Source organism: Scyliorhinus torazame, chromosome 26 (assembly GCF_047496885.1).
Source record: "Scyliorhinus torazame isolate Kashiwa2021f chromosome 26, sScyTor2.1, whole genome shotgun sequence".
Classification (NCBI taxonomy): Eukaryota; Metazoa; Chordata; class Chondrichthyes; order Carcharhiniformes; family Scyliorhinidae; genus Scyliorhinus; species Scyliorhinus torazame.
Genome location: NC_092732.1, coordinates 41,845,266 through 41,858,059, shown reverse-complemented (window position 1 = coordinate 41,858,059; position 12,794 = coordinate 41,845,266). Strand labels below are relative to the sequence as shown.

The 12,794-nt window shown below is 55.4% G+C and overlaps 1 protein-coding gene and 1 long non-coding RNA gene across 2 annotated transcripts in view; both read left to right on the top strand.

The window, feature by feature from the left end:
- LOC140403007 (uncharacterized) overlaps positions 1-9,010 on the top strand; it is a 130,121-nt gene extending 121,111 nt beyond the window's left edge. The window contains exon 2 of the long non-coding RNA XR_011938209.1: positions 7,891-9,010. This is a non-coding gene — a long non-coding RNA (uncharacterized lncRNA). The remainder of the gene's footprint in view (positions 1-7,890) is intronic.
- Positions 1,024-9,010, top strand: LOC140403006 (zinc transporter ZIP1-like). Its single transcript, XM_072490663.1, has 2 exons — positions 1,024-1,172; positions 4,974-9,010. Exons 1-2 carry the CDS (start codon positions 1,140-1,142, stop codon positions 5,649-5,651), a joined length of 711 nt encoding a protein of 236 aa, XP_072346764.1. The 5' UTR covers positions 1,024-1,139; the 3' UTR covers positions 5,652-9,010.
- Positions 9,011-12,794: the final 3,784 nt, after the last annotated feature.

Here is a 12,794-nt window from a genome sequence, read left to right as displayed (position 1 = left end):
GGAAGAAGGGGGGGAGAGGGAAAGAGGGGGGGGAGATGTGGGGGGGGAGAGGGAAAGAAGTGGGGGGGGGGGAGAGGGAAAGAAGGGGGGGGGGAGAGGGATAGAAGTGGGGGGGAGAGGGAAAGAAGGGGGGGGGGAGAGGGATAGAAGTGGGGGGGGGAGAGGGAAAGAAGGGGGGGGGAGAGGGATAGAAGGGGGGGGGGGAGAGGGATAGAAGTGGGGGGGAGAGGGAAAGAAGGGGGGGGGGGAGAGGGATAGAAGTGGGGGGGGAGAGGGAAAGAAGGGGGGGGGGGAGAGGGATAGAAGTGGGGGGGGGAGAGGGAAAGAAGGGGGGGGGAGAGGGATAGAAGTGGGGGGGGGAGAGGGATAGAAGTGGGGGGAGAGGGAAAGAAGGGGGGGGGAGAGGGAAAGAAGGGGGGGGGGAGAGGGATAGAAGTGGGGGGGGGGAGAGGGATAGAAGTGGGGGGGAGAGGGAAAGAAGGGGGGGGGGGGGAGAGGGAAAGAAGTGGGGGGGGGAGAGGGAAAGAAGGGGGGGGGGGAGAGGGATAGAAGTGGGGGGGGGGAGAGGGATAGAAGTGGGGGGGAGAGGGAAAGAAGGGGGGGGGAGAGGGAAAGAAGGGGGGGGGGAGAGGGATAGAAGTGGGGGGGGGGAGAGGGATAGAAGGGGGGGGGAGAGGGATAGAAGTGGGGGGGGAGAGGGAAAGAAGGGGGGGGGGGAGAGGGAAAGAAGGGGGGGGGGGGAGAGGGATAGAAGTGGGGGGGGGGAGAGGGATAGAAGTGGGGGGGAGAGGGAAAGAAGGGGGGGGGAGAGGGATAGAAGTGGGGGGGAGAGGGATAGAAGTGGGGGGGGAGAGGGAAAGAAGGGGGGGGGGGAGAGGGATAGAAGTGGGGGGGAGAGGGAAAGAAGGGGGGGGTAGAGAGAGGCCAAGGCACCCCCCCCCCCTCCCCGGGGGAGGGTCTCAGCGGGCGGTGAGTGGGGCTGGGGGTTTACCACTTGTCGGATTTCATTTTGATGTTGCAGGTTTTTCCCTCCTTTCTGATTAGGCCAGCGGCGGGCCCTGAGTCTCCTCAGCTGCCTGGCTGGCGGTGTGTTCCTCGCCACGTGTCTGCTGGACCTGCTGCCAGACTACCTGTCTGACATGGCTGCCGTTCTGGACAAGATGCAAATCACAGTGAGTACCCTTTACACCTTCCCCTGAACTTTCACATTGAAGGTCTGTTCAACAGCCAACCGCTTAACCATGTCCAGCACCAGCGAGCGGGGAGATCTGTCGAACATTTACCCATTGCCCCCACTCTGCCAGCACTGAACACAGTGTAGTGAATCGAGCCAGTGTGAATGGTGACAGGTGACACGCAGCCCTTCCCACTCGTCAACAGTCCGCCCTGTGGAACCCACACGGTTGGCCCTGACGTCGTTTTGATTTTGGGCGCCCCACTTTGGGGAAAGTGTCGTGTTTCAGTTGTCTGCGCGCTTGCGTAACTGTGGAGGGTTCCGGATCGTCTTGGAGCGCTCAGAATGAATTGCGAGAGAGGTGATGACGAACTTCGACGGGAGCTGCGAATGAGACTGACTTTCTGTGGGTTTAAGTCCCACGCTGCGGGGTCTCTGAATTAAACCACCTCCTGTGGTCTCCCTGGCACCGCTTTCCAGTCGCTCCTTGAGCTTTGCACACTTCGTGCTGCCGAACAGTTTGTTCCCGCCTGTCAGCCGTGCGTTCAGCATGTTCCAGTTGAGTTGCTGTGACCGCCACGTTTTCTAGCTCGGGAAGATTGCCACACTCATCCCTCTAACACCGCAACTGTTTCCCAACCCAGGCCATCCTGCGCTGTCTTTCCAAGCTCCTGTTTGATACAAATCTCAACAACTCTCCCGCCTGAACTCTCTCCCAATGCCCAAGAATCATCCGTCGCTCCCACTCGCCCACAGTCCGTCCGCCATAGCCACCCAGCCGGACAGTCACAGCGTGTGGGGAGCGGTACACATCACAATCGAATCCACTGGACCACGACGGCGGAGCCCCATCGAGCCGGCTCTGCCTTCAGTTAGATCATGATATAAAAATCTATCTTGGCCTTGAGCATACTTAATGACCCGGCCTCTACAGCTCTCTGCGGTAAAGAATTCCACAGATTCTCTCCCCTCTGAGAGAAGATATTCCTCCTCATCTCTGTCTGAAATAGGCGATAACGATGAGTCCGAATACAGGCGGGAGATAGAGAACCTAGTGGAGTGGTGCAGCGACAACAATCTCTCCCTCAATGCCAGCAAAACTAAAGAGCTGGTCATTGACTTCAGGAAGCAAAGTACCGTACACACCCCTGTCAGCATCAACGGGGCCGAGGTGGAGATGGTTAGCAGTTTCAAATTCCTAGGGGTGCACATCTCCAAAAATCTGTCCTGGTCCACCCACGTCGACGCTACCACCAAGAAAGCACAACAGCGCCTATACTTCCTCAGGAAACTAAGGAAATTCCACATTGACCCTTACCACCTTTTACAGATGCACCATAGAAAGCAACCTATCGGGCTGCATCACAGCCTGGTATGGCAACTGCTCGGCCCAGGACCGCAAGAAACTTCAGAGAGTCGTGAACACCGCCCAGTCCATCACACAAACCCCCCTCCCATTGATTGACTCCATCTAGACCTCCCGCTGCCTGGGGAAAGCGGGCAGCATAATCAAAGACCCCTCCCACCCGGCTTACTCACTCTTCCAACTTCTTCCATCGGGCAGGAGATACAGAAGTCTGAGAACACGCACGAACAGACTCAAAAACAGCTTCTTCCCCACTGTTACCAGTCTCCTAAATGACCCTCTTATGGACTGACCTCATTAACACTACACCCTGTCTGCTTCACCCGATGGCCGGTGTTATGTAGTTACATTGTGTACCTTGTGTTGCCCTGTTATGTATTTTCTTTTATTCCCTTTTCTTCTCATGTACTTAATGATCTGTTGAGCTGCTCGCAGAAAAATACTTTTCACTGTACCTCGGTACACGTGACAATAAACAGAATCCAAATCCAATCCAATCCGCTGGTCCTAGACTCTCCCACAAGAGGAAACATCCTCTCAACACCGACTCTGTCAAACCCCCTGAGAATCCGATATGTCTCAATAAGGTTGCCTCTCATTCTTCCGAACTCCGTTGAGGACAGGCCCCACCTACTCAACCTCTCCTCATGGGGAAATCCCTCCATACCCTGGATCACCTTCTCTGGACGGCCTCCACTGCTAGTATATCTTTCCTTTATAAAGGGGATGAAAGCTATTCACAGAATTCCAGGTGTAGTTCAACCAATGCCGTGTATAGTGTTAAAAGTTCCTTATTTTTATGCTCCATTCCCTTTGGAATAAAGGACAATGTTCCATTTGCCTTCCCTGTTACCTGCTCAGCTGCCAGGGACCAGCGTACAACTGTTTGGAGCAATTTTGTATTATCTCCCAACTCCTCTCCAAGGCCAGGGGGCAGTTGTTACTGAACATAAACTATAGCCAGCAATGTTCCTCATTACAATCTTCAGTGTGTTACTGAACATAAACTATAGCCAGCAATGTTCCTCATTACAATCTCCAATGTGTTACAGAACAGACGTCACAGCCACCAATATTCCTCATTACAGTCTCCAATGTGTTACAGAACAGACGTTACAGCCACCAATATTCCTCATTACAGTCTCCAATGTGTTACAGAACAGATGTCACAGCCACCAATATTCCTCATTACAGTCTCCAATGTGTTACAGAAACAGACGTTACAGCCACCAATATTCCTCATTACAGTCTCCAATGTGTTACAGAACAGACGTTACAGCCACCAATATTTATCATTACTGTCTCCAATGTGTTACTGAACATAAACTACAGCCAGCAATGTTCCTCATTACAATCTCCAGTGTGTTACTGAACATAAACTATAGCCAGCAATGTTCCTCATTACAATCTCCAATGTGTTACTGAACATAAACTACAGCCACCAATATTCCTCATTACAATCTCCAATGTGTTACAGAACAGACGTTACAGTCACCAATATTCCTCATTACAGTCTCCAATGTGTTACAGAACAGACGTTGCAGTCACCCAATATTTCTCATTACAGTCTCCAATGTGTTACAGAACAGACGTTACAGCCACCAATATTCCTCATTACAGTCTCCAATGTGTTACTGAACAGACGTTACAGCCACCAATATTCCTCATTACAGTCTCCAATGTGTTACAGAACAGACGTCACAGCCACCAATATTCCTCATTACAGTCTCCAATGTGTTACAGAACAGACGTTACAGCCACCAATATTTATCATTACTGTCTCCAATGTGTTACTGAACATAAACTATAGCCAGCAATGTTCCTCATTACAATCTCCAATGTGTTACTGAACATAAACTATAGCCAGCAATGTTCCTCATTACAATCTCCAGTGTGTTACTGAACATAAACTATGGCCAGCAATGTTTCTCATTACAGTCTGCAATGCTGAATGCAGCCTGCAATATTCTGCCTCATTCGGCACTCCACTAGCTCAGGGACGGACTGGGTGTTGATCTCTGGCTGTTGCGGCCGAGTGAAGGGCTGGTGTGGAGATTGGGGAGGTGCAGGGGGTGAGGGTCCAGCTCTCTCTCTCTGTCCTGCGTCCGTTCCGTTACTCGTGTAACCGTCCTGAGCAGATGTTTTCTGTGTGGGGGGGAAACTGTGGTTTGTGGTTTCCGATCTCCGGGAACGAAGATCACAGCTGGCCTGGAATTTACTGGTTGTGTCCAAACTTCCCGATTGTTACTCATCCGTTGTGAGCAATTGCACAACGGCGCACTTGCTCTGAGCGTCAGGCGGGACTGTCATGGATGCAATAGAATAAAGATTGGGGCACATGATCCCATTTGTCAATTTAATGATGTTCGCCTCCACACCAGCGACCACCTCCTCCTCCTCAAAGTGTGTCTTGTGCTTTCCTCTGTGTTACAGCTGCAGTTCCCGCTTCCGGAGTTTATTGTGGCGATGGGCTTCTTCGTGGTGCTGATCATGGAGCAGATCGTGTTGGCCTGTCGGGATCAATCGAGCAACCTGGAGGAGACCAGGTCTCTACTGGGCAGGTCATCGAGCGGGAACCTGCACTCGCACCACCACCTGGGCCCAGGGGAGGGCGTCGCTCTGCGGGACGAGGCCGGCGCCCACCTCCACGTGGATTTCAACTCCCACTCTGCCATCCGCTGCTTGGTGCTGGTCTTCTCCCTCTCCCTGCATTCCGTCTTCGAAGGCTTGGCGGTGGGCCTGCAGGAGGCCAGCTCCAAGGTGGTGGAGATCTGCGTCGCCCTCTCGGTCCACAAGTGCATCATTGCCTTCAGCCTGGCGCTCAAGCTGGTGCAGAGCCGGCTTAGGTGGACAGCGGTCGTCTCCTGCATCGTCATCTTCGCCCTCATGTCCCCCCTGGGGGTGGGCCTGGGCATCGCCCTGACCGAGGACTCCAGCCACCGGCTCGTCCGCTGCGTGCTGGAAGGCGTGGCCACGGGGACCTTCATCTACGTCACGTTCATGGAAATCCTGCCCCACGAGCTTAACTCCTCGCACCAGCGCCTTTGCAAAGTCATCATGCTGATCCTGGGCTTTGCTCTCGTCACTATCGTCCTTTTCATCAAGGTGTAGGGGCGGCTGAAGGATGGTTCACACGCGTGCTGACCGTCTCGTATCAGTTCAACTCAATCCGCTTGCGCTCCAGCCCTCGTTTAGGCCCTCTCTCCACCCCCCCCCCCCGCCCCCCTTTTCGTAGCACTGTCGTTGAAGCTAGCACATTCAGCCTCTCCCATTCCACATGGCCCACCTCCCGGCGTGGCACTTTAACCCTCAATCCCCTGGGCTCGCAGTAATCTACTCGCTCTTGTTTTGTTCTGGTTCTTCACCTCAGTCCTAGTCCCCATCGGCCCCTTAAGGTCCAAAAAACCTTCGAACGAGCCAATCTTTAGCCGTCTGTGTATTTTTGTTGTTGTTGTTTTGGACAAATCCCCCCCCCCCCCCTCCAATCTCCAATCCCCCCCCCCCCCCAAAATAAACACCGGCCACTGGGCTGATAATGGCACTCTCCTCGGGGCGAGGGATTAGGGGTTGTCTCAGGCTTGTCCCTAACGGGAAGTAGGACTCCAGTGCATAGAACTGGACGGGACACTGTGACGCGAGGAGAGTGGGGGAAAACATTACCCCCTCAGGGGTAAGACGGAGGCACAGCTCACCATCTAAACAGGAGGGAGGTCACTCATTTCTCATCTATCAATGCTGTGGGATTGATCAGAAATGAGCGTTTGGCCCCTGTAATCCACACTGCTCTTTATCGTTTAAACTCCGCTGTTACTGAATCTGAGAAAAGTACAGAGAGCCTGGTTTTAAACATTCATGAGCAAAAACTGCCCCTATTTTGATAAACTTTTTAAACAATCGATTTATAGAACAGATGTAATCTTTGGGTTTCTCAAACCAGTTCTGTGTTTGAGTACCTAAAATATAGATTGTAATATTTTATAGTGTGTGTTACATTCAGGTCGTCCACATACGCACTGCAAACATTAATGTCCAGTGACCCCTGTTATGGACCAGGGTTTAGGGAACCCCAAAGTGTAACATGGAGTTCACCTGACCCACAACTTTTAATAGATTGTGGTTATGGGGAACACAGGGGCTTACTTTACAGGTGCGATGCAACAGAGAGCTAAATTACTTTTAAATTAAAACAATGTTTATTGATGAAACCAGTTAACACTTTATAAACCCACAGGAAACATCTGAACAACTATCAACACCAATCCTCCCACAGATACGTTATTCTATAATAACCTTAATCTTTCCTTGCTACATCCATAAGACAAAAGACCCTTTTTAACACCGAGATCAGGTTTAAATTCTCTACTGAGAGCAGTTATCACTTTGAAATCGCCAAATGATCTGGAGACAGTCTTTAGACTGCAGAGAGAGATCCTTATCCTGCTGCTTGCTTTTCCTGCAGCTGTCCAGCTCTCAAAACGAAACTAAAACACACCCTGTGACAAACAGCCCAAAGTGAAAGTAGACGCAGACAGCCCAGCTCCATCCACACTCTGACATCACTGCAGCTATTTGATAAACACCCCTTTCTGAAAGGTACTCTCACATGACACCCCTGGGTTAGAGAGAGGGGGGAAATCAGCCAGGGTTCCTGCTCCTGATCACTGTCCAGTGATCCCTGGGTTAGAGAGAGAGGGGAAATCAGCCAGGGTTCCTGCTCCTGATCACTGTCCAGTGATCCCTGGGTTAGAGAGAGAGGGGAAATCAGCCAGTGTTCCTGCTCCTGATCACTCTCCAGTGATCCCTGGGTTAGAGAGAGAGAGGGGAAATCAGCCAGGGTTCCTGCTCCTGATCACAGTCCAGTGATCCCTGGATTAGAGAGAGAGAGGGGAAATCAGCCAGGGTTCCTGCTCCTGATCACAGTCCAGAGATCCCTGGGTTAGAGAGAGAGGGGGGAAATCAGCCAGGGTTCCTGCTCCTGATCACTGTCCAGTGATCCCTGGGTTAGAGAGAGAGAGGGGAAATCAGCCAGGGTTCCTGCTCCTGATCACTGTCCAGTGATCCCTGGGTTAGAGAGAGAGGGGGGAAATCAGCAAGGGTTCCTGCTCCTGATCACTGTCCGGTGATCCCTGGGTTAGAGAGAGAGGGGAAATCAGCCAGGGTTCCTGCTCCTGATCACTGTCCAGTGATCCCTGGGTTAGAGAGAGAGAGGGGAAATCAGCCAGGGTTCCTGCTCCTGATAACTGTCCAGTGATCCCTGGGTTAGAGAGAGAGGGGAAATCAGCCAGGGTTCCTGCTCCTGATAACTGTCCAGTGATCCCTGGGTTAGAGAGAGAGAGGGGAAATCAGCCAGGGTTCCTGCTCCTGATCACTGTCCAGCGACCAACTGTTTACAATTTGATATTGAAAACTGGGCCTTGGGGCAAGAGAGGGATCTCCCTATTGTGCTCCGAGAGCTGTCATTGTCCTCGAGTGTAAGTAACTGACACTCCCCTCCTTAATAAAAACAACCCAAGTCTCTATCCATGTTGGTCACAAAACCCTTTTCATTTGTCCTCAGTTAGTAGATGGAGCCCCACCAGCCAATCCATGCTGTTATAAACTTAATCTCATAAACCTCACGATTGTAATGGTGCTTATAGAACAAAGAAATGTACAGCACAGGAACAGGCCCTTCGGCCCTCCAAGCCCGTGCCGACCATGCTGCCCGTCTAAACTAAAATCTTCTACACTTCCTGGGTCCGTATCCCTCTATTCCCATCCTATTCATGTATTTGTCAAGATGCCCCTTAAATGTCACTATCGTCCCTGCTTCCACCTCCTCCTCCGGTAGCGAGTTCCAGGCACCCACTACCCTCTGCGTAAAAAACTTGCCTCGTACATCTCCTCTAAACCTTGCCCCTCTCACCTTAAACCTATGCCCCCCTAGTAATTGACCCCTCTACCCTGGGGAACAGCCTCTGACTATCCACTCTGTCTATGCCCCTCATAATTTTGTCGACCTCTATCAGGTCGCCCCTCAACCTCCGTCGCTCCAGTGGGAAGAAGAGTTAACTAATTCTTCCACACCTGCCCTTTCCGTTAACCATCTGACTGCCTGCTGCCCAATAATCCCGGAGACATGGCAGAGGGAAGGATTCCTGGCTATGGGCGCCCCTGAAGGGAAGGATGAGCATTGTGAGATGTGACTGTGTCTTTGTCCTCCCATGGTCATGTTCCTGCTGGGAGTTGGCAGGCTGGAAGCCTCCTTGGCCCTTCTCAACCCAAGAGTTCTTTTAAATTTTTTAAATCGCCCCTAAAAATAGAATTTAAAATTCAACAAAGTTGCAGCTTCATGTTAGCCGGGGTCCTGGTGAGATTCTAATGCGACCATTTCTGCTTATAGCCGCGGTTTCATTGACACGTTTTTGTATAAATGTGACACTATTTTGTGTAGGCAGAGAGAGAGAGAGGAAAATAAAAATCTTTAGAGATCTGGTGTGACTTTATTCTCGAGCTGAGAGTCCAGCGTGATCCACCCAGCACTCTGGGCTAAAAGGGGAGGCTTACATCGGACATACAGTGGAGAAGGAGGCCATTCGGCCCATCGAGTCTGCACCGGCCCACTTAAGCCCTCACTTCCACCCTATCCCCGTAACCCAATAACCCCTCCTAACCTTCTTTTGGGTCACGAGGGGCAATTTATCACGGCCGATCCACCTAACCTGCACATCTTTGGACTGGGAGGAAACCGGAGCACCTATAAGACATAGGAGCGGAAGTAAGGCCATTCGGCCCGTCGAGTCCACTCCGCCATTCAATCATGGCTGATTTCAACTCCATTTACCCGCTCTCTCTCCACAGCCCTTAATTCCTCGAGAAATCAAGAATTTATCAACTTCTGTCTTAAAGACACTCAACGTCCCGGCCTCCACCGCCCTCTGTGGCAATGAATTCCACAGACCCACCACTCTCTGGCTGAAGAAATTTCTCCTCATCTCTGTTCTAAAGTGACTCCCTTTGACTCCAAGGCTGTGCCCCGGGTCCTAGTCTCCCCTGCTAATGGAAACAACTTCCCTACGTCCACCCTATCTAAGCCATTCATTATCTTGTAAGTTTCTATTAGATCTCCCCTCAACCTCCTAAACTCCAATGAATATAATCCCAGGATCCTCAGACGTTCATCGTATGTTAAGCCTACCATTCCTGGGATCATCCGTGTGAATCTCCGCTGGATCCGCTCCAGTGCCGGTATGTCCTTCCTGAGGAAACCCACGCAGACACGGGGAGGATGTGCAGACTCCGCACAGACAGCGACCCAGCGGGGAATCGAACCTGGGACCCTGGCGCTGTGAAGCCACAGTGCTATCCACTTGTGCTGCCCGGTAGGCTTGTGGCATGATTAGAGCCAGTTGAAAATCCATTGGGTGGTTTCACGGGAATTTTTATATGAAAATACCAGGGGGGAAAACGTAACAGGTTTTAAAATTTGGCAAGTTTTCCTTTGTAGCTATTACACAGCCAACTCGCGTTCTGACATCTCGTGTTCAATGAATGGCCTGACACTGGGAAGTCCTGAGGAACAAAGGGACCTTGGTGTGTTTGTCCATAGATCTCTGAAGGCAGACGGGCAGGTTAATAGGGCGGTGAAAAAGGCAGATGGGACTCTCGCCGTTCTCAATCGAGGCAGAGATTACAAAAGCAGGGAGGTCCTGTAGGAGTTGTATAGAACTTTGGTGAGGTCACAGCTGGAGCACTGTGTGCAGTTCTGGTCATAGAATTTACAGTGCAGAAGGAGGCCATTCGGCCCATCGAGTCTGCACCGGCTCTTGGAAAGAGCACCCTACCCAAGGTCAACGCCTCCACCCTATCCCCATAACCCAGTACCCCCACCCAACACTAAGGGCAATTTTGGACACTAAGGGCAATTTATCGTGGCCAATCCACCTAACAGCACGTCTTTGGACTGTGGGAGGAAACCGGAGCACCCGGAGGAAACCCACGCAGACACTGGGAGGATGTGCAGACTCCGCACAGACAGTGACCCAAGCCGGAATCGAACCTGGGACCCTGGAGCTGAAGCAATTGTGCTATCCACAATGCTATCGTCACCACATTATAGGAAGGATGGGATTGCACTGGAGCGGGGGCAGAGGAGATGTTGCCTGGGACGGAACGTTTAAGTTATGAAGAGAGGTTGGATGGGCTTGGGCTGTTTTCGCTGGAGCAGAGAAGACCGAGGGGGCGACCTGATCGAGGTGGACAAGATTATGAGGGGCCTGGACAGGGTGGAGAGGGAGCAGCTGTTCCCCTGAGTTGGAGGGTCAGTCACGAGGGGGGTTATGGGGGGATTTGAGGAAAGGTGAGGGTCTGGAACGCACTGCCTGGGAGGGGGGGGAGAGGCGGGTCTGGAACGCGCTACCTGGGAGGGGGGGGGAGAGGCGGGTCTGGAACGCGCTGCCTGGGAGAGGGGGAGAGGCGGGTCTGGAACGTGCTGCCTGGGAGGGTGGGAGAGGTGGGTCTGGAACACGCTGCCTGGGAGGGGGGGGGAGAGGCGGGTCTGGAACGCGCTGCCTGGGAGGGGGGGGAGAGGCGGGTCTGGGACGCGCTGCCTGGGAGGGTGGGAGAGGCGGGTCTGGAACGTGCTGCCTGGGAGGGTGGGAGAGGCGGGTCTGGAACGCGCTGCCTGAGAGGGGGGGGGGGAGAGGCGGGTCTGGGACGCGCTGCCTGGGAGGGGGGGGAGAGGCGGGTCTGGAACGCGCTGCCTGGGGGGGGGGGGGGGAAGAGGCGGGTCTGGAACGCGCTGCCTGGGAGGGGGGGGGAGAGGCGGGCCTGGAACGCGCTGCCTGGGAGGGGGGGGGGGAGAGGCGGGTCTGGAACGCGCTGCCTGGGAGGGGGGTAGGGGCGGGTCTGGAACGCGCTGCCTGGGAGGGGGGGGAGAGGCGGGTCTGGAACGCGCTGCCTGGGGGGGGGGGGAAGAGGCGGGTCTGGAACGCGCTGCCTGGGGGGGGGGGGGGGGGAGAGGCGGGTCTGGAACGCGCTGCCTGGGAGGGGGGAGAGGCGGGTCTGGAACATGCTGCCTGGGGGGCGGGGGGGGAGAGGCGGGTCTGGAACGCGCTGCCTGGGAGGGTGGGAGAGGCGGGTCTGGAACGCGCTGCCTGGGAGGGTGGGGGAGAGGCGGGTCTGGAACGTGCTGCCTGGGAGGGGGGGAGAGGCGGGTCTGGGACGCGCTGCCTGGGGGGGGGGGGGGGAGGCGGGTCTGGAACGCGCTGCCTGGGAGGGGGGGAGAGGCGGGTCTGGAACGCGCTGCCTGGGAGGGGGGGGAAGAGGCTGGTCTGGAACGCGCTGCCTGGGAGGGGGGGAGAGGCGGGTCTGGAACGCGCTGCCTGGGGGGGGGAGAGGCGGGTCTGGAACGCGCTGCCTGGGAGGGGGGGAGAGGCGGGTCTGGAACGCGCTGCCTGGGAGGGTGGGAGAGGCGGGTCTGGAACGCGCTGCCTGGGAGGGGGGGGGAGAGGCGGGTCTGGAACGTGCTGCCTGGGAGGGGGGGGGGGGAGAGGCGGGTCTGGAACGCGCTGCCTGGGAGGGGGGGGGAGAGGCGGGTCTGGAACGCGCTGCCTGGGAGGGGGGGGGGGGAGAGGCGGGTCTGGAACGCGCTGCCTGGGGGGGGGGGGGGGAGATGCGGGTCTGGAACGCGCTGCCTGGGAGGGGGGGGGGGGAGAGGCGGGTCTGGAACGCGCTGCCTGGGAGGGGGGGGGAGAGGCGGGTCTGGAACGCGCTGCCTGGGAGGGGGGGGAGAGGCGGGTCTGGAACGCGCTGCCTGGGAGGGGGGGAGAGGCGGGTCTGGAACGCGCTGCCTGGGAGGGTGGGAGAGGCGGGTCTGGAACGCGCTGCCTGGGAGGGGGGGGGAGAGGCGGGTCTGGAACGTGCTGCCTGGGAGGGGGGGGGGAGAGGCGGGCCTGGAACGCGCTGCCTGGGAGGGGGGGGAGAGGCGGGTCTGGAACGCGCTCCCTGGGAGGGGGGGGGGAGATGCGGGTCTGGAACGCGCTGCCTGGGAGGGGGGGGGGGGAGAGGCGGGTCTGGGACGCGCTGCCTGGGAGGGTGGGAGAGGCGGGTCTGGAACGCGCTGCCTGGGAGGGGGGGGGAGAGGCGGGTCTGGGACGCGCTGCCTGGGAGGGGGGGAGAGGCGTGTCTGGAACGCGCTGCCTGGGAGGGTGGGAGGGTCGGGTCTGGAACGCGCTGCCTGGGAGGAGGGGAGAGGCGGGTCTGGAACGCGCTGCC

What these genes read in the sequence shown, in the direction of transcription:
- LOC140403006 (XM_072490663.1), top strand. Translation starts at nt 1,140, where the DNA reads ATGGCTGCCGTTCTGGACAAGATGCAAATCACA. An exon ending in TGGACAAGATGCAAATCACA is followed by an intron (nt 1,173 to 4,973) that starts GTGAGTACCCTT and finishes TCTGTGTTACAG; the next exon opens with CTGCAGTTCCCGCTTCCGGA.